The sequence below is a fragment of the Malaclemys terrapin genome, chromosome 8 (genome assembly GCF_027887155.1).
Source record: "Malaclemys terrapin pileata isolate rMalTer1 chromosome 8, rMalTer1.hap1, whole genome shotgun sequence".
In the NCBI taxonomy this organism is placed as follows: domain Eukaryota; kingdom Metazoa; phylum Chordata; order Testudines; family Emydidae; genus Malaclemys; species Malaclemys terrapin.
The window spans coordinates 48,026,274-48,047,890 of NC_071512.1; the positions used below are offsets into that span (position 1 = coordinate 48,026,274).

General features: G+C 47.2%; 1 protein-coding gene across 1 annotated transcript in view; it reads left to right on the forward strand.

Moving 5' to 3' along the window:
* The first annotated feature begins 7,950 nt into the window (after positions 1–7,950).
* Positions 7,951–21,617, forward strand: part of LOC128842199 (E-selectin-like) — a 139,562-nt gene continuing 125,895 nt past the window's right edge. Inside the window, 10 exon segments of the mRNA XM_054038012.1 lie at positions 7,951–8,018; positions 8,813–8,892; positions 9,699–10,085; positions 10,257–10,364; positions 10,503–10,688; positions 11,715–11,900; positions 12,421–12,431; positions 15,194–15,296; positions 15,299–15,352; positions 15,461–15,646. Of these exon segments, the coding sequence (XP_053893987.1) occupies positions 8,856–8,892; positions 9,699–10,085; positions 10,257–10,364; positions 10,503–10,688; positions 11,715–11,900; positions 12,421–12,431; positions 15,194–15,296; positions 15,299–15,352; positions 15,461–15,646 (1,258 nt within the window). The 5' untranslated portion in view covers positions 7,951–8,018; positions 8,813–8,855.

Genomic DNA, 21,617 nt, shown 5'->3' on the forward strand with positions numbered 1-21,617 from the left:
AATTTGCCCAGTACTGACGTTAGACTTACCTGAAGGTAATTGCCAGGATCACCTCTAGATCTACAATATGGCGTTAAATTTGCTATCTTCCAGTCATTGGGTACAGAATGCCTATTTAAAGGACAGGTTACAAACCTTAGTTAATAGTTCCGCAACTTCACATTTGAGTTCTTTCAGAACTCTTGGGTGAATGCCATTTGGTCCCAGTGACTTGTTACTGTTAAGTTTATCAATTAATTCCAAAACCTCCTCTAGTGACACTTCAATCTGTGACAATTCCTCGGATTTGTCACCTACAAAGGACAGCTCAGTTTTGGGAATCTCCCTAACATCCTCAGCTGTGATGGCTGAAGCAAAGAATTCATTTAGTTTCTCTGCAATGACTTTATCGTCTTTAAGTGCTCCTTTTGTATCTCGATCATCCAGGGGTCCCACTGGTTGTTTAGCTTCCTGCTTCTGATGTACTTAAAAAACATTTTGTTATTACCTTTTGAGTTTTTGGCTAGCTGTTCTTCAAACTCCTTTTTGGTTTTTCTTATTACATTTTTACACTTAATTTGGCAGTGTTTATGCTCCTTTCTATTTATCTCAGTAGGATTTGACTTTCACTTTTTAAAAGATGCCTTTTTATTGTTCACTGCTTCTTTTACGTGGTTAAGCCACGGTGGCTCTTTTTTAGTTCTTTTACTGTGTTTTTTAATTTGGGGTATACATTTAAGTTGGGCCTTTATTATAGTGTCTTTGAAAAGTGTCCATGCAGCTTGCAGGAATTTCACTCTAGTCACTGCACAGAGAGTTTAGACGGACAGAGATGGTGGAGTGCTGGGCTGGAGGAATGAGGGCACAAAAGACATAAGGGGAAGTTACTCACCTTGCAGTAACTGAAGTTCTTTGAGATATGTGTCCCTGTTGGTGCTCCACTTTAGGTGTCAGTGCGCCCCGGTGCCATTGATCAGAGATTTTCGGTAGCAGTGCCTGGTCGTGACGCAGGAGCTCAGTTGGTATCTCCCGTCTTGTTGGAATCTTCCTGAGGGCCTGCGTCCCACACCCTCCTCAGTTCCTTCTCTACCGTGGAGCGATTATACTAGTACTCCAAAGTAGAGGGGAGGAGGGTGTGGAGTGGAGCACCCACAGGGACACACATCTTGAAGAACTTCAGTTACTGCAAAATGAGTAAATTCACCTTCTTCGAGTGCTGTCCCTGTGGGTGCTCCACTGTAGGTGAATGTGTAGCAGTTCCCACTATGGTTGGTGGGACTTTGGAGATGTGGCAGTGAGTACTGTATGGCCTACAATGGTGTCTGCCATGGTATCTTGTGTGATAGCATAGTGTTTGGCAAACGTGTGTTCAGAGGACCATGTAGCCGCTTTACAGATGTCAGAAATGGGTACGTTATGTAGGAAGGCAACGGATGTCGACATAGCTCAAGTGGAATGAGTTCTAATGCCTTCGGGCAGTTGAATATTTTGAATACAGTAAGAGGATCTCATGCAGTCAGAGTTCCACTCGAACAGATGTTGTTTAGAGATAGCCATACCTTTTGATCTTTTGGTGTTGGAGACAAAGAGTCGTGGAGATTTACGAAATGGCTTAGTCCTATCTAAGTAAAAAGTGATTGCTCGCCTGACATTGAGAGTATGCAGGGTTGCCTTGTGTGGAGTCTTGTGAGGTTTGGGATAGAAAGTAGGTAAGTATATAGGTTGGTTAAGGTGGAAGGTGGATGCCACTTTAGGGAGAAATTTAGGATGTGGTCTCAGAGTGACTTTGTCTTTGGCGAAGATTGTGTAGGGAGGATGGGCCACCAGGGTGCTTATTTCACCTACTCTCCTTGCTGATGTTATTGTAACTAAGAAAGCTACCTTCATGGACATATGGAGAAGAGAGGAGGTAGCCAAGGGCTTGAATGGAGGTTTCATGAGAGCATGAAGAACGAGGTTAAGATTCCATGTAGCCGTCGATGGGTAAATTTCAGGGTAGAGATTTTGCAGGCCCGTGAGAAATTGTTTTATGGTGGGGTGAGTAAAGAGTGAATAAGCTTCTAACAGGTCATAGAAGGTGGTAAGCGCCGCCAGGTGCACTTTAATGGAGCTGAGCGAAAGTCCGTCCTGTTTTAGTTTCAGGAGGTAGTCTAGAATGTTCGGGAAGGTCACTGTATTGGGCGTTAAGTGATTACGTGAGCACCAGAGGGCGAAACACTTGCACTTCTGCAGGTAGGTTTTACGAGTGGAGTCTTTTCTACTGTGCAGGAGGACATATCGGACTTGCTCAGAACAGGCTAGTTCATGGGTTTGGAACCATGAAGGAACCAGGCTGTCAGGTGGTGCTTTTGGAGCTGGGTGAAGAACCTGTCTGTTGTCCTCGGGAAGAGATATGGCCTGTTGGGAGAACCTGTGGGTGACAGGAGGACATGCGGAGTAGGTAAGGATACCACGTCTGCCTCGGCCAAGCCGGGGCAATAAGGATGACCCGGGCCTTGTCATCTATGATCTTCCGAAGACCCCTGTGTAACAGAGGGATTGGTGGGAAGGCATACAGGAGAGAGTTGTTCCACAGGATGAGGAATACATCTCCTAGGGATGCAGTCCCGAGTCCCGCTCTGGACCAAAACAGGCGACATTTTTGATTCTGGGTTGTAGCAAAGAGATCTATTTACGGGGTGCCCCAGAGGGAGAAGAGCTGCCCTTATCTGTTGATGTAGTACATACATGCTATCTTGTTTGTTAAGACCCGAACAGATTTGTTCTTTATGAGGGGAAGAAAGTGAAGGCATGCTCGCCTCACTGGTCTGAGGTCTAAGAAATTTATGTGTGGGTGCATCTCTGATGTGGACCACCAGCCTTGTGCCCTGTGTCCCCCGAGATGCGCTCCCAAACCAATTAGGGAAGTGTCCATGGTGAGCATGAGTGTTGGGGATCGTTGCTGGAAGGAAACCCCCGTGCAGAGGTTTTCTAGTCTTGTCCACCAATGAAGGGAAGCTATAACATTGGGAGGAGGAGTTAGCAGAGTCACTAAGGTGTGTCTGTTGGGTTTGAAATTGGAATTGCACCAGCCCTGAAGACAACTCATGTGCAGCCTGGTGTATTGGACCATGAAGGTGGTGGCTGCCATGTGACCAAGGAGCTGTAGACAGATTCTTGCCTATGTCCTGGGACGAATAGAGAGTGTGAGTATGAGCTGTGTGATAGCGAGGAATCTGTGATATGGGAGCGAGGCCCTGCTCTGGATTGAATCAAGATGAGCTCTGATGAACTCGATATGTTGTGCAGGTGTCAGGGTGGATTTTTGGATGTTTGTTTGCAGGCCTAGGCTGAGAAAGAGGGAGATGGCTAAACAGGTAGCTTGAAGTGTCTCGCCATAGGAGTTGCCCTTGATGAGGCAATTGTCCAGGTAGGGGAAAAGCGTGATTCCATGTTTGTGGAGGTAAGCCACGACCACGGCTAGAGTTTTGGAAAAGACTTTCGGCGCTGTGGAGAGGTCGAAAGGAAGAACTCTGTATTGAAAATGGTCGTGACCGATTGTGAATCGTAGGAAGTGTCTGTGAGCTGGATGAATTGATATATGAAAATAAGCGTGCTGTAGGTCGAGGGCTGTAAACCCTTGATCCAGTGCAGGAATTATTGCGCCCAGTGTGACCATCTTGAATTTTTGTATCCTCACGAATTTGTTCAGTTGGCGTAGGTCTAGTATAGACCTCCATCCCCCAGTTTTTTTCTGGGTCAGGATGTAATGGGAGTAGAACCCTTTCCCTCAATGTTGCGTTGGCACAGGTTCCACTGCGCCTAGATGGAGAAGGTGAGCCACTTCTACGTGAAGAAGGTGCTTGTGAGAGGGGTCCCTGAAGAGGGACGGGGAAGGATGGATAGGATATGAATGGGATAGAGTAACTGGACTGAACTGTTTCGAGGACCTATCGGTCCTGTCTAATTCGCTGCCAGGCATGTTGGAAACTCTGGAGGCGGTGGGAAAGTGGGCAAGTAGGCTGTGGAATCAAGGAGTGGTCATGCAGACCCTCAACCAATGTTTCACAATTGTTGTTTATTCCCGGATGGGTGGGAGGTGGTTGCTTGAGTTTGATTTTGTCTGCGCTTTGGGGGTCTAGCGCGATTCCTATTTACCTCATATGGATTGGGTTGAGGCCAACAATATTGTTGTGTGCGTGGTCTTTAGTAGGGTTGGTATCGTTGTCTCATGGGAAGAGATGGGTGAATGCCCAGGATGTGCAGTGTCGCTGTAGAATCTTTCATGGTGTGAAGTAGTTCATTGTTTTTTTGGAAAATAGTTTGTCTTTATCAAAGGGGAGGTCCTCCACTTTGGTCTGCAGATCTTTAGGGATGCCAGATGCAGAAAGGCATGAAGATCTGCGCATAACCACAGCAGTTGCAGTAGTACGGGCTGCTGAGTCCGCCGTGTCTAAAGAGACTTGTAGGACCGTTCTGGAAATCAATTGGCCCTCGCTCAGAATTGATTTAAAGTCTGCTCTCCTATCCTCTGGAATGTAAGAGGCAAATTCAAAAAGTTTATTGTAGTTATCAAAGTCGTAGCTGGCGAGGAGTGCAGACCTGGAACAACGCTTCCTCAGCTCTCGTCCACTCATGCTCCTTCTCTACCTACGCTATATTGATGACATCTTCATCATCTGGACCCATGGGAAGGAGACCCTGGAAGAATTCCACCATGATTTCAACAGCTTTCACCCCACCATCAACCTCAGCCTGGACCAATCTACACGGGAGGTCCACTTCCTAGACACCACCGTACAAATAAGTGATGGCCACATTAACACTACCCTATACCGAAAACCCACCGACCTCTACGCCTACCTTCATGCCTCCAGCTTCCGGTCACACCATACGATCTATCGTCTACAGCCAAGCACTGAGGTACAATCGCATCTGCTCCAACCCCTCAGACAGAGACCAACACCTACAAGATCTTCACCAAGCATTCTCAAAATTACGATACCCACACAAGGAAATAAAGAAACAAATCAACAGAGCCAGAGGTGTACCCAGAAGCCTCCTGCTACAAGACAGGCCCAAAAAAGAAACCAACAGAACTCCACTGGCCATCACCTACAGTCCTCAGCTTAAACCTCTCCAACGCATCATCAGTGATCTACAACCCATCCTGGACAATCATCCCTCACTTTCACAGACCTTGGGAAGCAGGCCAGTCCTCGCCCACAGACAACCTGCCAACCTTAAGCATATTCTCACCAGCAACCACGCACCGCACCATAACAACTCTAACTCAGGAACCAACCCATGCAGCAAACCTCGATGCCAACTCTGCCCACATATCTACACCAGCAACACCATCACAGGACCTAACCAGATCAGCTACAACATCACCGTCTCATTCACCTGCACATCCACCAATGTTATATATGCCATCATATGCCAGCAATGCCCCTCTGCTATGTACATTGGCCAAACTGGACAGTCACTACGCAAGAGGATAAATGGACACAAATCAGATATCAGGAATGGCAATATACAAAAACCTGTAGGAGAACACTTCAACCTCCCTGGCCACACAATAGCAGATGTAAAGGTAGCCATCTTACAGCAAAAAAAACTTCAGGACCAAACTCCAAAGAGAAACTGCTGAGCTCCAGTTCATTTGCAAATTTGACACCATCAGATCAGGATTAAACAAAGACTGTGAATGGCTATCCAACCACAGAAGCAGTTTCTCCTCCCTTGGTGTTCACACCTCAACTGCTAGCAGAGCACCTCACCCTCCCTGATTGAACTAACCTCGTTATTTCCATACTGATTTATACCTGCCTCTGGAGATTTCCATTACTTGCATCTGAAGAAGTGAGGTTCTTACCCACGAAAGCTTATGCTCCCAATACTTCTGTTAGTCTTAAAGGTGCCACAGGACCCTCTGTTACTTTTTACAGATTCAGACTAACACGGCTACCCCTCTGATACTTGAGGAGTGCAGAGTAGTTTGCAATCCTGAACTGTAGAGTAAAGGATGTGTAAACCTTGCGACCCAAAACATCAAGGCGTTTAAGGACCTTGTCTTGTGGGGTGGGCCAATATTGTGGCTGTTTTGTCCTTTGTGACTGCATTGATGACAAGAGAGTTCAATTTTGGGTGAGAAAATAGGAAGTCAGCATCCTTAGCAGGAACATAGTATTTACATTCGGTCTTTCTGCAGGTTGGTAATAAAGAAGCTGGAGTTTGCCAGAGAGTGTCACCTGGTTCCAGGAGTGCTTCATTTATAGGGAGCACGATCTTTGAGGGTGCAGAGGGTTGAAGGATTCTGAGGAGTTTGTATTGTGTCTCCTGAACCTCTTCTAGGGGGATGTCTTGACTGAGTGCCACCCTTTTGAAAAGCTCTTGAAATTGTTTACAGTCGTCCATGTTCTGTGGAGGTGAGGGGGAGAGGGCTCCGTCTGGAGCAAATGGAGAATTAGGGTTCGGTGAGTCAGGATATGGTTTCGTAGCTCATGCTCTCAGGAGAGGGTTCAGGTACTCTAGACGTGGACGGAGCTGGAGATCGAGGCACAGAAACAGGTAGTGGTTTCATGGAAGAGGTCTGAGGATAAGTGGTAGGAGGATGTGACCAAGGGTACCACTGAGGCCAAGGCATAGGGTAGGACAACCCAGATGCTGCCCACGGGGGGGGGGGGGGGGAGGGGGCGAAGCAGGGAAACTGAGGCTGGTGGCTGTGGACTGTAGTCTGAGATGGAAGAGGTTCCAGTGGAGGAGGAGAGGCAGGTGGGGAGAAGTTCGCCTGCTGCTGTATATTGGGTTCGCTGTCAGTGAAGGTACCCAGTTCAGGTGGTGAGAACGGCTGTTTGAAGAGTGAGCCCTGTGCTTCCAGAAGCGGAGAGATAGGCTCAGGTGGCACTGAGAGGTTACATTCAGTGAGGAACTGTTGCTCCTGCTCCATGGGCTGTGCTGAGCCTGGACAAAGTAATTAATGGATTAACTTGTCAATCCTTCGAAAATTCATTTTGTACTCAAAGAGTAACTGGGGTATGTTTGAGGAGGACACACTGCACTATTCATCCATAACAAACAATTTTTGATCCTCCTATTTTAATTGCAAAATTCAACTCAGCTTTAACTTTAGAGTTGTTAAGATATCCTCATAATGAACATCTCTTTAATATATTTACAATGCATGACCCCCAGGAGAGTGTGAGGATGATGTGGGTGAAATGCTGAGTAAATTTCTGTATATTTCAAAAATATAATCATTGGCTAAGATTTTCCAAGTTTCCTAGGAGATTTAGACACCCAATTCCCATTTAAATTAACAGGAGTTTTGCACCTAAATCCACTAGCTGGTTTTGAATATCTCCGCCATTCATGTTAAAAGCCTCTAGAAATGTAATAGAGATAGAGAATATTTTTTTTAGTAAAGTGCCACTTCCATCTATTTTGGTTCTCATTCCATGCCTGTCACCCGGGTATCTGAGAACCTAAGGGAGTCAGTAAATGATATGTTTCTTTCTTTTCATTTCTGGAAGACACAACTCAGCTTTACTACTGTATGGAAGGTGGATGTGGGGGGACAATGTAAAGCTCGCTATGGTCAAACAAAACAAACACAGCCATGAGAACAGAAAAGCTGTAAGGAATCAGTTCACCCACATGCTAAGATTAGTTGAGTGTGAATTTTTTATTTTCTCTTGATATTCTGAAATTGTGCATTAATCTGAATTAAAATCTAAGGTGTTGGTGTGTGTCTGGGAGAGGAAGGCATATGGGTGTGTATTTGTGTGTTTTGGCATCATGGATATACTTTTTCCTGGTGAATTTTTCACTTTCTTATTAGCAGATATCCTCTTAGCTACGTCACTGGAATTTCTAGGAAGTAGGAGCTGATAGAATAAAAAGGCTGCGAGCTGAAGGCAAAGGGTACACACTGACTGGCAGCTCTCCACTGAGTCTTAGCATAAGAACCGCTGCAGTGACTTAGCAAAGGAAAACAGTCGCTGAAGACACATCTTTACCAGGCTGCTACGTAGCACCAGGCATCACAGCCACAATCTGTAAGTATAATAGCCTTTCAAGTAGTTTTAGTTTTGTTGTATTTCATATCCATGCTTGGCAGAATTCAATTTTTATTTTTGTATAATTTTGATGAATAAAAAGTTTAGTTTATTTTTAAGCATTTTAAAGATTTTTTTATTGATTTAAATTTTCACACTTGTGCAAAATTATGTCTTTTAAGCATTTTTAAAATTTTTTTATCCATTTAAATTTTCACAGTTGTGGGAAATTATGGAGAATCAGAAAGTGTGTATGTGTGTCTGTGTGAGTCAGACAATAATTATTTCATGACAATAGACATTGAGATTCAAAAAGTTAAAGCTTTATAACAGTTAAAACACAAACTGTCAATATCTTGTGTCACAATATACAAAATAAATACCCTTAAATCAAACTCTAAGTTCTCAAGCAGCATTTTTCTTACTTGAAATCAATGTTTATCGACTTTTACTGATAAAAATCGAATCCTTCCAAAGGTATTCATATCTTAGCTGAGTTCATTGTCAGTGATCTCAGCTCAGAGCTGTCAGATTAAGTCAGATCTGAAGTAACGCTACACAAATGTCCTGTGCAAGTTACTTTAATTTCCAGTCTGCCTCACCATTAAGATCTGCTTTAGACAACACACTAGCCCAGTGGAGAGTCTTGATGTTTAACCCCGTAAAGTGATTTGTGAAATAGCATATAGGAAAGATGATATAGACAATAACGTTGTATGATTTTATTGTATTGCAATAAGTTAATATTAGTGCTTAAACCATGTGCTGTAATCCTGCATGTTTGTTTTTTGCAGCCATCTCTTCAAAGAGCAAAGTGAAGAGAAGTTCTCCAGAAACATGATTGGCCTGTGGTTCCTCTCTGTTCTCACTTACAGTACGTGAGTGTGTATATGAGTGGAAAACAAGTTAGACTGGAAGTAACAGCACTGCTGTTTTCTCCCAGCTTCCTTCTGAAGTAAATGGGGGTGCAGTAGCTGGGTTAAGATTTAGGGCAGATTTGCACAAAAAGCATTAGATGGCATGGCATGCTTCCTCTCTTAACTGCCAAAGCCAAAAGTGGCCCTTATGTGGGGCTGTGCAGCATATCCACCCAGTGTGGGCAATGACTGGACACATCCTTGACAAACTGGAGCCCCTACATTTGATATTGACATGTCTGATTGGGAGACTATTGTAACTTTGTATAAAGCAAATGCAGCCACTACCTACACAGGCTCAAATACCTGCACATATGCAATATCCACTGAGATCTAGATATAGCCTTCTTTAGAAAAAAAGCAATCAGGTCTAGGTTGCTGTAGAAGTTATATCCAAAACGTAGCATGCAGGTGGGATCCCTAATTCAAAAGTGTTATTTCTGTTAGCTCTTGGAAGAGCATTTTGACACTGACATCTTGTGTGTTTGGGCTAAATTTCTGTGCTGTTTTCATTCCTCTCTCTCTCTCTCTCTGTAACTTTCTGGGATTTTTCTGTACTTTTAAATATCTCTGTGCTATATACTGCAGTTCTAGCTGCTGAAGTTCTTTTTCTGATCAGTTCTCTCAAAGAGATAGATTTTAATTCTTCCTGGAAATGCTCTTTGTAAAGCAGAATGATATAAAGAGATAAACATGGCCTTTGATAACAGAACAGGAAGCACAGGTAAAAGGATACCAACTTCTCTGCATCTTCTCTTTCTAGGACTTATGGTGCTTGAGGAGGGCAATTGCTGGACATACCACTATTCAGAAAAAAATATGACCTATAAGCTTGCGGAGGAATGGTGTAGGAAACACTATACAAATATGGTTGCCATTCAGAATAAGAAGGAAATTGCCCATCTGAATGCATTTTTACCCTTCAATCCAACTTATTACTGGATTGGAATCAGAAAGATTGATAATGAGTGGACCTGGGTTGGAACAAGAAAACGGCTGACTGAAGAGGCTAAAAACTGGGCTCAGGGTGAACCAAACAACAGAAAGAATGACAAGGACTGTGTTGAAATCTACATCAAAAGAGACAGGGATGCAGGCAAATGGAATGATGAAAGATGCAGCAAACAGAAGGTTGCTTTGTGCTACGCAGGTACAGAATGCAATCAATCCCAAAGAGCCTATATGATAATAAGAAAATGGACGTTTATTAGCTAACCTATATATATGCATTAATCATTAATCAAAGCACTGCAATGACTTTAAACAGATTAGCTAGTAAAGGGGATAGATTGTTTTATAACCATGCTGAATTTCCTTCTAGCTTCCTGTAACCAGTCTTCCTGCAGTGGCCATGGTGAATGCCTGGAGACCATTAACAATCATACCTGCCTCTGTGATGCTGGATTCTATGGGCCTGAATGCCAGCATGGTAAGATTATTTCTTAATGCCTTCCAAACAGGGAGATGTGCATGTCAGCTAGTTTTCAGTAGGTCTAGCTAGTTTGATTATTTCATTTGCTGTTGAGAAAGTGGTACTGACTGTAGGCCTGCTTGTGTCCCTTTGTAGTTGTGACTTGCGACTAATTAAAAGAACCCGATCAAGGGACACTGGAGTGCAGCCATCCACTGCAGAACTACAGCTACAACTCATCCTGCAAGGTGCAGTGTGCAGAAGGCTATGAATCAACTGGGTTTGAACCAGTCTGGTGTACCTCTTCCGGAAACTGGTCTGCACCCACTCCAGCATGTAGAGGTAAACAGGGCCGGCTCTAGGATTTTTGCCGCCCAAAGCAAAAACAATTTTGGCCGCCCCCCTTCCCCGCTTATTTAATTACCCCACCCCCGCCTCAACTCCACCCCTTCCCCAAATCCCCAGCCCTGCCTCCTCCCCCCAGGCTCTCAAGCCTAGAAGGGAGGGAGGGGGAGAAGCGGCGCCGCGCCACGGCCACTCGGAGTCTCCCCCTCCCTCCCAGGTTTGAGAGCCTGGGAGGGAGGGGGAGACTCCAAGTGGCCGCGGCGCAGGGGCGCCGCTTCTCCCCCTCCCTCCCAGGCTCTCAAGTCTGGGAGGGAGGGGGAGCAGCGGCGCGCAAAACAGTCATTTTGCGCGCCACGGCCGCTCGGGATCTCCCCATACCTCCCAGGTTTGAGAGCCTGGGAGGGAGGGGGAGACCCCGAGCTGCTCCCCCTCCCTCCCAGGCTTGAGAGCCTGGGAGGGAGGGCGAGTAGCGGCGCGCGAATCAGCTGTTTCGCGCGCCGTGGCAGCAGCAGCGGAGGTGAGCTAGGGCGGCCGGGGCACATTTTTAGGGGCGGCATTCTGGCGCCGGCCATGCCACCCCTAAAAATGTGCCACCCCAAGCACCAGCTTGTTTTGCTGGTGCCTAGAGCCGGCCCTGGAGGTAAATTCTCAAGGAACTGTAGGTCAGATTTCAACTGGCATAAATCCTTACGGCTCTGTTGACTTCAATGCAGCTTTGCCCCTTTACAGCAATGGAGGCTCTGGCCCACTATTTTAAAATTAAATTCTTAAAGTGAATTGGGTTTCAGAGTGACAGATCTGGAGCCTACAGGCCTCTCTTTGTCCCAGAAGAAGTACAGTTCAGGGAGGGACATTCCCTTAACCCTGCCCTAGATAGCTCTACACTGTCTCTGCCCCGGTCACTTTCTTAACCTGCAGGGAGATAGCTTCGCTCTCTAATGCCCAGCTCCCGTCATGCAGAAGAAAAGTTTTTCTTTTAGTTTGCTCCAAACTAAGCTCCACGCTATTCCATGTGATTTGCAGTTGTGCAGTGTGATGGCTTAAAGGCTCCAGCTCATGGCTCCCTGACATGCTCTCCGGCTTTTGGGAACTTGCTGTGGAATTCAACCTGTGAGTTTGCCTGTGAAGAAGGGTTTGTATTGAAGGGATCAGACAGGCTGCAGTGTGGCGCTTCGGGAAAGTGGGATGGAGAACAGCCGGAATGCGAAAGTACCTAAGATTAAGCAATTCCTATCAAGTGCTTCGAGTGCAGAAGCTTTGCAAAGCCAATCAGCTAGATAGAGTGATAATATAAGCTCTTGATTTTCACGTAGCACCTTTTTTCAGAAAGGCTGAACTCTAAGGTGCTTCATAGAAAGATCACTGAAAGATCATTTGTTTCAGATCTGAAATGCATGTTGATTTGGAGTGGGGTCTGATGCACATCTGTCAGTACCAGAAATGGGGCATAATTTAGAACCTTTTTTAGAGACACTATATACATCTTACAAGAATAGATTTGTATTTTGGTTACATGTTATGAAATACTGAGACATCCCGAAATCCCGTGTTCAGTCCCCTGAGACACCCAGATCCCACTGCTCCTAGTCACTTTCTTAGCCTGCAGGGAGATAGCTTCGCTCTCTAACGCCCAGCTCCCATCAATGTATATTCTGTTACCATGCAGAAGAAATGTTTTTCTTTTACTTTGTTCCAAACTAAGCTCCATGCTATTCCATGTGATTTGCAGTTGTGCAGTGTGATGGCTTCATAGGCTTGCGCATGGGGTGTGCTGGGTGTGCACAGGCACACCCTAATGCAGGGGTGGGCAAATGGCTCCACTCTCCCGGTGCAGCAAGCCCCGGCCCCTCTCCTGCCTTCCCCGGCCAACCCCCGCCTGCCACCTCCCCCCCCACCTGCGGGTCTCCCCCAACCCCATCCCAGAGCATCCCTGCCTGAAAGAAAACGGCGCGGGCCTATCCCATGCCTGCTTGTGCTGCACATTCCTGCTCAATGGCTGTCTGCTGCCCCAGGGTCCTAGTGCCCCCCATCCCCTAATGGCAGGGCAGGCTGCCCTTACCCTGCCCTTCTGCCCTAGCCCTGAGCCTCTCCAATGCCCCAAACCTCTCATCCTCAGCCCCATCCCTCATCCCCCCCGCACCCTAATCCTCTGCCCCAGCCCTGAGCCCCCCCAAGCTCTGGCCAGAGCCCTCATCCCCCTGCACCCTAATCCTCTGCCCCAGCCCTGAGCCCCCCAAGCTCTGGCCAGAGCCCTCATCCCCCTGCACCCTAATCCTCTGCGCCAGCCCTGAGCCCCCTCCTGCATCATGAACCCCTCATCAAAGCCACGCCGCTTCAGCGCTGCCCTGGGCCGCTGCTGGATGCAGCTCACTGGGCTCTGGGAGATGGGGGAGGCGGGGATAAGCGGCATGGTAAGCCCCTCTGAGCCAGGCACCCTCTGACCCCATCCCCTGCAGCCTAACCCCCAGCTCTGAGCCCAGCCCCTCTGAGCTGGCCAGCTGGGCACCCCCAACCCCATCCCCCCCATCTCTGACCCCCAGCTCCGAGCCCAGCCCCTCTGAGCTGGCCAGTTGGGCACCCCCTGACCCATCCCCCCACAACCCTGACCCCCAGCTCTGAGCCCAGCCCCTATGAGCCGGGCACCCCCCGACCCAGAGCCCAGCTCCCCACCCAGCCCTGGGCAACAGCTGCGCCACCCCTAGGCAGCAACAGCCCATTGGCACCAACCATCACCATCACCCAGCGACAGCTCATTATGTAATTGCAAATGTATACATACCATTAAAGCATTTAATGTTTTTTAAATAATGTATTTTGTGTATTTTCAAATTATTAAAATAATTTTTGAATGTATTTCACTGGTTATTTTTTACATTTCCAAATACGTTACTATAGTATTGCAACTTTTTTTTATGGAAGGGGCACCCAAAATTGCTTTGCCCCAGGCCCCCTGAATCCTCTGGGCAGCCCTGCCGCCGGGACCTGAGCTCCTCCCACTCGGCCGCAGCTCACAGCCCTGCCCTCTTACCACGCGGCTCTGAGCGGGAGGAGCTCAGGCCGTGCTGGAGCCACCACGGTGCTGCAGCGCTGTCCAGGGCTGCTCCTGGATGCGGCGCACTGAGGCGCTGGGGGAAGGCGGAGGGAGCCTCCGACATTCTCGTGGGGGCCCCTGTGGGGCCTGGGGCCTGGGGCAAATTGCCCCACTTGCCCCCCCCCCAGGTGGCCCTGCATTCTCAGCCAGAAGCCTCATCCCCCTGCACCCTAATCCTCTGCCCCAGCCCTGAGCCCCCTCCTGCATCGTGAACCCCTCATCCTCAGCCCCACAGCCCTCACCCCTGCATCCCCTCCTATCCCCAAACTCCCTCCCAGAGCCTGCACCCACTCTCTCTGCATCCCCTCCCACTCCCAAACTCCCTCCCAGAGCCTGCACCCCTCACCCCTCCTATGCCCCCACCCCCAGCCCAGAGCCTGCACCCAAAATCCGTCCCAGAGCCTGCACCCCTCACCCCCTCCTGCACACCCACCCTCTGCCCCAGCCCGGAGCCTGCACCCAGCACCCAAACTCCATCCCAGAGTCTGCACCCCAGACCCCCTCCCCCATCCAAAGTCCATCCCAGAGCCCTAAGCAGGTGGGGGGCGAAGTTGGGGAGGGGCAGGTTCTGGGCACCACCAAAATTTCTACAGACCTGCCACACATGTGCGGGACAGCATGTCTGGCTCTGTGCGGAGCAAAACGTGCTGCTAAGAGCCTCATGGTAAGGGGTCCGGGGCCAGTGGGGTTGGATAAGGGATGGGAGCAGTCAGGGGACAGGAAGCAGGGTGGGTTGGATAGGGGGTAGGATCCCGGGGGGGTGATAAGGGGTGGGGGGTCTATGGAGGGGGCAGTCAGGGAGCAGGGGGTTGGATGGGGCATGGGAGTCCCGGGATCTGTCAGGGGGCAGGTGATGGATAGGGATCAGGGCATTCAGGGGACAGGGAGGGTCCTGGGGGGCAGTTAAGGTGGGGGGGGTCTCTGGAGAGGGTGGTCAAGGGGCAATGAGCTGGGGGTGGTTGGATGCGTTGGGAGTTCTGGGGGGGCTGTCAGGAGGCAGGTGTGTGGAGAGGGGTTGGGGCAGGCAGGGAGCAGGGGGGGTTGTATGGGTCAAGAGTTCTGGGGGTCTTGTCAGGGGGTGGGGAGCAGTTGGATAGGCGTGGGAGTCCCAGAGGTCTGTCTGGGGGCGGGGGTGTGGATAAGGGTCGGGGCAGTCAGGGGACAGGGATAGGGTTCTAGGGGGGCAGTCAGGGGACAAGGAACAGGGAGGCTTAGATAGGGGATGAGGTCCTGGGGGGCAGTTAGGGGCAGGGGTCCCAGGAAGAGGTAGTTAGGGGACAAGGAGCGGGGGGGTTGGAGGTTCTAAGGGGGGCAGTCAGGAGGCGGGAAGTAGGAGGGAGTGGATGCGGGCAGGGCTCGGGCGAGGCTCCTTGGGTGCACACCCTAATGAAACGTGCTGTGCATGCCTATGGATGGCTTAAAGGCTCTGGCTCATGGTGCCCGGACGTGCTTTCCGGCCTCTGGGAACTTTCTGTGGAATTCAACCTGTGAGTTTGCCTGTGAAGAAGGGTTTGTGTTTTGAAGTACGGCGCTTCTGGAGAGTGGGATGGAGAGCAGCCGGAATGCGAAGGTACCTTTCTTTATCATGCCCTTCCCAGTACACAGGGCTCTCACTGCTTGTGTAGAGTGCTCCTGTGGCATCCAAACTAACCACTGATGTGCTCTCTGTATGTCTCAGCTGTGATGTGTGAAGCAGTGAACGGGCCTGAAAACAGCTTTGTGGAGTGTACCGCCCGTCATCCAGAATTCACCCACAACTCGGCCTGTGAGTTCCATTGTGAGGAGGGCTACAGATTAAGTGGATCACCCACATTTCAGTGTACAGCTCAGGGAGAATGGTCAGAGCCCTTCCCAAAGTGTGAAGGTAGGTCTTTGTCCTTTTTGAAATAATCCATTAATAATAATACAATGCCTCTCGAACAGCACTTCTTGTCAGTGGATCTCAAAGCACTTTCCAAAAGAAGTCAGTATCATTGTCCCCATTTTACAGATGTGGAAAATGAGGCGCAGACAGGGGAAGTAATGGTCATGAGGAGCAGACCCCCAAGAAGCAGGATAGCATACCACTAACATTGTGCGTTTAAAGGAGGTGCCAGGTTCCTTGCACCAACACATGCTTGACAAGGGAGAGGTCATCCCTAACTCTGGCCTTGATGAACAGTCTTTCATTAGAGCAGTCTTTAGGCAACTCTCTTGTACTGTGAGCTAAGAATTGGCATCATGGAACTCTATTTTGTCCCCACTCCTCCCTACGCCTACATGGCCCCCTACAAACCCCATCTCTTCTCTCAACTGACCAGTGCATCTCTGCTTTGTACTGTGCACCCTTGAGGAGTTACATCACATCCACCAGCACACCTGGCCAAGGATCAGACAGTGCGCTCTCAGAGCCTGCTAATGCTACTGATTTGCTAGCTTGAGAGTCCTCTTGAACCTGAACCCCCATGTCTGCCTGTGCAGCTTGACTGCTGTAGGCAAAACTTACCTGGGAACCTCTGCTGAGAACTGGCTTCCTGTGGTCCAGACAGCCTGCACAGCCTCAGGCTGAGAGGGCAGCTTGTCCATTATGGTAACCAGAAGATGATACTGTGGCAGATGCAACTCAGGAGAAAGATCTGCAGGGATTTTTTTTTTTTAAATGTGAAGTACATTTGCATGGGACATTTTTGATGGAATCAAAACTAAGCTAGGGCGAGTGATTAACAACAGAAGACTGAGTGAAAAGTACATTAATGCTGCTAATGAAGCTCAAAAGTCATTCAGATGGAGCTGGTTGGAAAATGGAGGGGAGGTGGAGTCTCAGAGAAAATTTCATGTTATCAGCAAAAAATAACTAATCACAATATTTTATCCAAAAAACAAAGAATTTTGATTCAGAAATGCTACTGTAGTGCCTCATGGGAGTTGCGGTTAGAGTGCCTCATGCTCCTTTATGGCCCTGGCTCTGTGGTCAGACTACAGTTCCCATGATGCACCATACTCTCCGCTCTTCATGAGAGCCTCAGGAGAGTTGCACGGCCAGTGTGTGCATCAGAGAAGATGAAGGCTGGCTGGGGTAGCCCAGTATAGCACACAAAGGAGAATGGGTGCATGAGACACCTGAATTACAACTTCCAGGATGCACTGTGGCAGCATTTCAGAGATATTTTATTTTTTGGTTGAAATATTTTGGGTTTGGCTGAAAACCAGAGGGGAAAAACATGCAATTTTTTGATGAAAAGATTTCCATAGAAAAGACACTGGGGGGTGGTGTGTGTGTGTGTCAAAAACCGAATTTTTCCACCAAAAAATAGTTTTGGCAGAAAATTTTCAGTCAGCCCACTTTTGCGTCAACTTGTGTGTCAGAAGGGCATCTTAACTAAAAATATGACTTGTTCAATATAATAAATCAGTGTTTTAATGCAATTTTCCCAGTGCACGCAGAAGAACAGTCATAGCGTTAAAGAACCTTTTATGTTGTTTTATGAGCTGTGCATTGTTCACCCCACCTAGTGCTGTAATTGCCTAAGATCCTTTAGTACCTGAAAGTATTACTTAGGATCCATTATTAAAACTACTCCACAGAAATAAGATACCAACTTTTTGACATATGCAGAAGTGGTGTATAGCGAGTGAAGCACAAAAAGTCAAGACACCTTGTTCTATTCCTGAGAGATGGCACAAGTGTACTATTAAACACAGGAAGTAATATTTTTAAACCTACCTAATTTTTCACTTAATACCTTCTCCAGAAAAGGCCTGAAGGGAAGAAGCTAGGGGGGTCCAGTGCCACCAGAAAAACCCTGGCTATTTCATCATGATGGACCTCTGAAATCACCGGAGCATACAGACTAGGAGGAAATTTGCTTGGGGGGGAAAATACAGAGCTATTCATTAGCACTGCATTTCAAATAAGCATGCAGAGACAAAAATGTGAGTTACTATTATTGTGGAGTAACAGATCTATCAATACGAGCAAAGAGAAACATAAGTTTCATATCTAACAATGTATTTTAAAATGGTGAGCATGTGTCTATATTCTGCCTTTAAATCAACTACTGAAGGCCTATATTTTATTAACCACCGTAAGAAAAACTCTCCAATCTGCTTCTGCTGAAAAATGGTAAAAGTGCATACAAAGAGGAATGTACTCAATAGGTGCACGAGCGGAAAACTTCAAAGGGAAACATTTGTAGGTTCAATTTGTTCCAGATGATGAGAGTACCAACATGCTGGCTGGCCTGCAGGTTAGTGAGAACAGGTTAACGCCATTTTGCTTTGCAGGAAATAAAAACTTAGGAAGAATAAGTGAGAAACGAAATATTAAAAAGAGATTGTGACCAAAAAAAAAAAAAAAAAGAAGAAGAAGAGGAAACAGAATGAGGGAAAGCAGCAGAGAGGGAGAGGGCATCAAGTGAAAACTTACTTGTCACATTCTGGGGTGCAATCCAGACCAGTGCGGGGTTCTGTCACCACCTGCCCTGCAAATTTGGGTGCCTCACAATGCTTTGCTGCTGTAGCTCCCAACCTGGGCCGCTGACAAACAGCAGGCAGGTCACCTCCTGAGTATCTGTGTGGAGCTGCAGTCCTGGTCCAGCATCTCTGACACCAGCAGCTTGTCAGCAAACACCAGCCACACACTGGCTTCCAGCAGTACTTGGTTACTACTTGCAGTGACCCCAACACACTCCCAGTCCTGGATTGTCCCCAAAATGGGTGTTCTGCACTGTTCAACCTCTCCGGGACAGTTCAGATATTATCCAACTGTTTGCTACTTTAACTGGAGTTACCCAAACAGTTCAGTTTAAAGACAACACTGGATTATGTTTGGTTAAAAACTAAAAAGTTTATTTAACTACAAAAAGATAGATTTTAAGTGAGTACAACTATAAATATTAAAGTCAGAAATGGTTACAAGAGAAATACAGATAAAATGCTCTCTAGTAGCTAAAACTAAACTAGTCTTGGTTCAAGGTAAAATCCTTATCCCAAGTTCCCAGCAACAGGGCTGACCAAATTCTCAGGTCACGATGCCCACACCAAGTCAAAGGGCTGGTTCCTTTGTCTTCTTGGGTGAAACAGAAAGCAAGAGAGAGATAGGGAGAGAAAGAAAGATATCCCTGGGGATATCCCTCACTTTTATAGTCCAGTCACCCTTTGAGATGCATTTTCTGGAGGTTACCCCTAGATAAATTTCCTTCCCATTGTGAGGATAGAGACATGGCATCTTGTGGTGAAAGAGGTTCCATGTTGTTGCTTGCTAAAACGCAGAGCAGGTCTACACTTAAAGCACTGCACTAGTGCAGCTGCTCCACTATAGCGCTTTGGTGATGACACTACTATGCCATCGGGAGAGCTTCTCCTGGCGGAATAGTTAATCCACCTCTACGAAAGGCGGTATCTATGTTGATAGGAGAAGCCCTCCCATCGACATGGCTCTGTCTACACTGGTGTATAACTAACTGCATCGCTCCGGGGTGTGGCTTTTTCACACCCCTGAGTGATGTAGTTATACCAATGCAAATTCATAGTTATACCTGGCCGCAGATCAATCTGTTCCTGCCTCCCATTCACTGCCAAATGGCCACTTGATGGGTGATTTGCCAATCAACTTTGATGACACCAGGCTAGAGGTGTTAGCTTGTCCGTTGTCTCTAAGGAACAGGTTACCTCCTTCCCAGATTTGTCTGGTAAAAACACTTCAGTCATAATTTCAGCTTATGTTCACTACTTTACATATTATGTTGCTACACACATTTCACCATGATCTTTTGTACAAAAGATATTACAGTAGTGTGTATTCAGTCACCCTACTAGTCTAAGAACATGTCTACGTTACAGACCTGTATCTGGATAACTACGTCTCTCAGGGTGCGAAAAATCTACACCCTGAGCAACAGTTATACCAATCTAACCCCCCATGTAGACAGCACTATGTTGATGGGAGAGCTTCTCGTGTCAACATAGCTACTGCCTCTCAGGGAGGCGGATTAACTACATCAATGGGAGAAGCTGTCCTGTCAACGTAGGAGCATCTTCACTTAAGCGCTGCAGCTGCACCAATGCAGCGTTTTAAGTGTAGGCCTGCCTAAGAAGTAGGCCTAAAGTGTTTTGGGGTGGAGTTTTGTTTTGTTTTTTTTAAGTTATGAATTTCTGCATCTCCCAGGACTGAAAGAACAGGTTTAACCAGCATCTCCCTGAGTGATTTTTTTTATAATGTGTGACAAAGTTCCACCTCTATCTTGGTGGGTCCTGCGCTTATTGGCAGATTTTCTTGCCTCAGAGATTCACCATGTGGGTTGGGGAACAGCCCAGAGACCTTTCCCTCTGGGAGAACCCACAGTCCAGGTCCATTGGGAGGAACCCAGGCCCACCCTCTACTCCAGGTTCCAGCCCAGGGCCCTGTGGACTGCAGCTGTCTATAGTGCCTCCTGTTACAGCTGCATGACAGCTACAACTCCCTGGGCTACTTCCCCATGGCCTCCTGCAAACACCTTCCTTATTCTCACCACAGGCCTTTCCTCCGGGTGTCTGATAACGCTTGTGCTCCTCAGTCCTCCAGCAACACACCCTCTCACTCTCAGCTCCTTGCACCTCTTGCTCCCAGCTCCTCACACTCCCACCACAAACTGGGGTGAGCTCCTTTTTAAAACCCAGGTGCCCTGATCAGCCTGCCTTAATTGATTCTAGAAGCTTCTTCTTAATTGACTCCAGGTGTCCTAATTAGCCTGCCTGCCTTAACTGGTTCTAGCAGGTTCCTGATTACTCTAGTGCAGCCTCTGCTCTGGTCACTCAGGGAATAGAAAACTACTCATCCAGTGACCAGTGTATTTGTCCTCTACCAGACTCCTGTATCCCACTGGTCTGGGTCTGTCACAAATGGTAGATGTTAAATTTTATTTCCACTTTGAAATTGGCATAGGCGTGGCAGTTTTCAGTGTTTTGGTTAAAACTTTTATGTATAAAAAATAAGAGTTGCAAAGATATGTTTTTCAAAACTAGAATGGCATAAAAGTGTAGGAAGTATAGGAAGGACTTTAGGGCTATTTGACACAGAGCTATGTACAAGCATAATTATACCGGCATAATTCCCCACGTGGATACTCTTACTCCCCCACCCCATGTCTGTCTGCTCTGATTAGATTGTAAGCTCTTCTGGGTGGGAACTGTCTACTACTCTGTGTTTGTACAGTGCCTAGCACAATTGGGCCCCATTCTTCACTGGCCCTTAGGCACTACCATACTAAACATGATTAATAACTATAGCGATATAATTGTACCAGTAAATTTACCCATGCAGACAAGCCCTTAGATACTACTAAGATGAGCATTATAGAAACAGATTACAAAGAGACTATGTAAAAATGGCACCTTCTTACTCAATAAATTTGCTCAGTTTTTAACACTTTCACTCCTGTAAGCCCTGCCAAGTCAGCACATGCAGAAGAGAGAACACATCATCAAAAAAAATGATTAACTGAGAACGTGACCTTGCAATGAAATATGCACAGGAATCCATCTGCACCCAACTCACTGAAGGATCTGGGCTTAAATTCCAAGTGCAGCATCAAAATGTGCCCTCAATTACGCCTACATTATGCTATTTTCCTCATTGCCAGGGCAAACTGAATAAGTATCCTATCTCAGAGAAAAGTGACAAACAATTTAAAGTCCATGATATTATGTATTGTCTGCAGAGCCGCAGCAAAGTGTGTTTCAGCAAGGATTAACCAGCCTGACATCTTCCTTTTTTACAAGATTACAGTATAGGTGAACAACTTTTCTCCCTCCTCCTTATGACACCCTTTTAGATACCTGAAAACTGCTATCATGTCCCCTCTCAGTCTTCTCTTTTC